Raw genomic sequence first — 898 nt, forward strand, 5'->3', positions numbered from 1 at the left:
CGTCTCGGAAGGAGGCCCCGGGGCCCCAGGCGGCGGCACCATGGCTCCGGGGGTGGGGCCCGGCCTCGGGGGAGGGGCTAGGGCGGCTGGGGAGCTGCGCTCCTGCCCTCCGCGGGGTCCAGGAACGCGGCTGGGCTGGGAGAGGGGGGCTGTGACCCCAGGTGAGGAGGTGTGGAACTGTGACGCCCGCTGAAAAAGGAGGGGGACCCTGGGCCGTGACCTGAGACGTGGCCCGCACCCACCCCTGCCAGAAGGAGGGGACTGTCACCCCATCAGCGAGGGGCAAGGCAAGGAAGAGACCCTTCTGGGGGGACCGCTGATGGCAGAGTGGAAGGGCCTTGGAAGGGCCTATGAGCCTGTAAACAGGGACCTGCCAGGGTGGACAACAGTAGACCCGAGGGGCCTGGGCCAACTTCTTCGTCCTGACAAACCTCAGTGAATGCATATTCTGACAACATATAAAGCTATGCCATGAAATACAGGGACTCTATTGTTGTTGTTGTTCGGTACCACAGAGTAGGAACTGACCCTTAGCTGACCTTCCCTCCCGCGGATTTTCAGATAAGATTGCCCATCCTTGACCCGCCGAGTGGCTGGTGGTGACCTCGAACAGTGTGCCTTCTGGATTGAAGCACAGCTTCAGACACTGTATTAATATATATATTTATTAGGAAGCTTTGGTGGCATAGTCGGTAAGGAGTTGCGCAGCTAACCCAACGGCAAGGCCCTGTCTTTCTAGCGGCTCCAGCCCATCTCGGCGGTGAAAGATGGGGCTGTCTCCTCCCATGTGACGTCTACCCTCCTGAAAACCTGCTGGACAGTCAGCTCAGGGTCGGTTCCCACTGATGGCAACAGGGTGAGCTGCCGTGAACATAATGTTGTTGTTGTTGTTGTTGTT

General features: G+C 59.1%; 1 protein-coding gene and 1 pseudogene across 1 annotated transcript in view; both read right to left on the minus strand.

The window, feature by feature from the left end:
* Nucleotides 1–42, minus strand: part of PTPMT1 (protein tyrosine phosphatase, mitochondrial 1) — a 7568-nt gene extending 7526 nt beyond the window's left edge. The window contains exon 1 of the mRNA XM_006896764.1: nt 25–42. Within this exon, the coding sequence (XP_006896826.1) occupies nt 25–42 (18 nt within the window). The remainder of the gene's footprint in view (nt 1–24) is intronic.
* Nucleotides 43–77: 35 nt separating this feature from the next.
* LOC102866139 overlaps nt 78–898 on the minus strand; it is a 34739-nt pseudogene continuing 33918 nt past the window's right edge.

Source organism: Elephantulus edwardii, unplaced genomic scaffold (assembly GCF_000299155.1).
Source record: "Elephantulus edwardii isolate Elephantulus edwardi_28Jun2011 unplaced genomic scaffold, EleEdw1.0 scaffold00189, whole genome shotgun sequence".
NCBI lineage: Eukaryota > Metazoa > Chordata > Mammalia > Macroscelidea > Macroscelididae > Elephantulus > Elephantulus edwardii.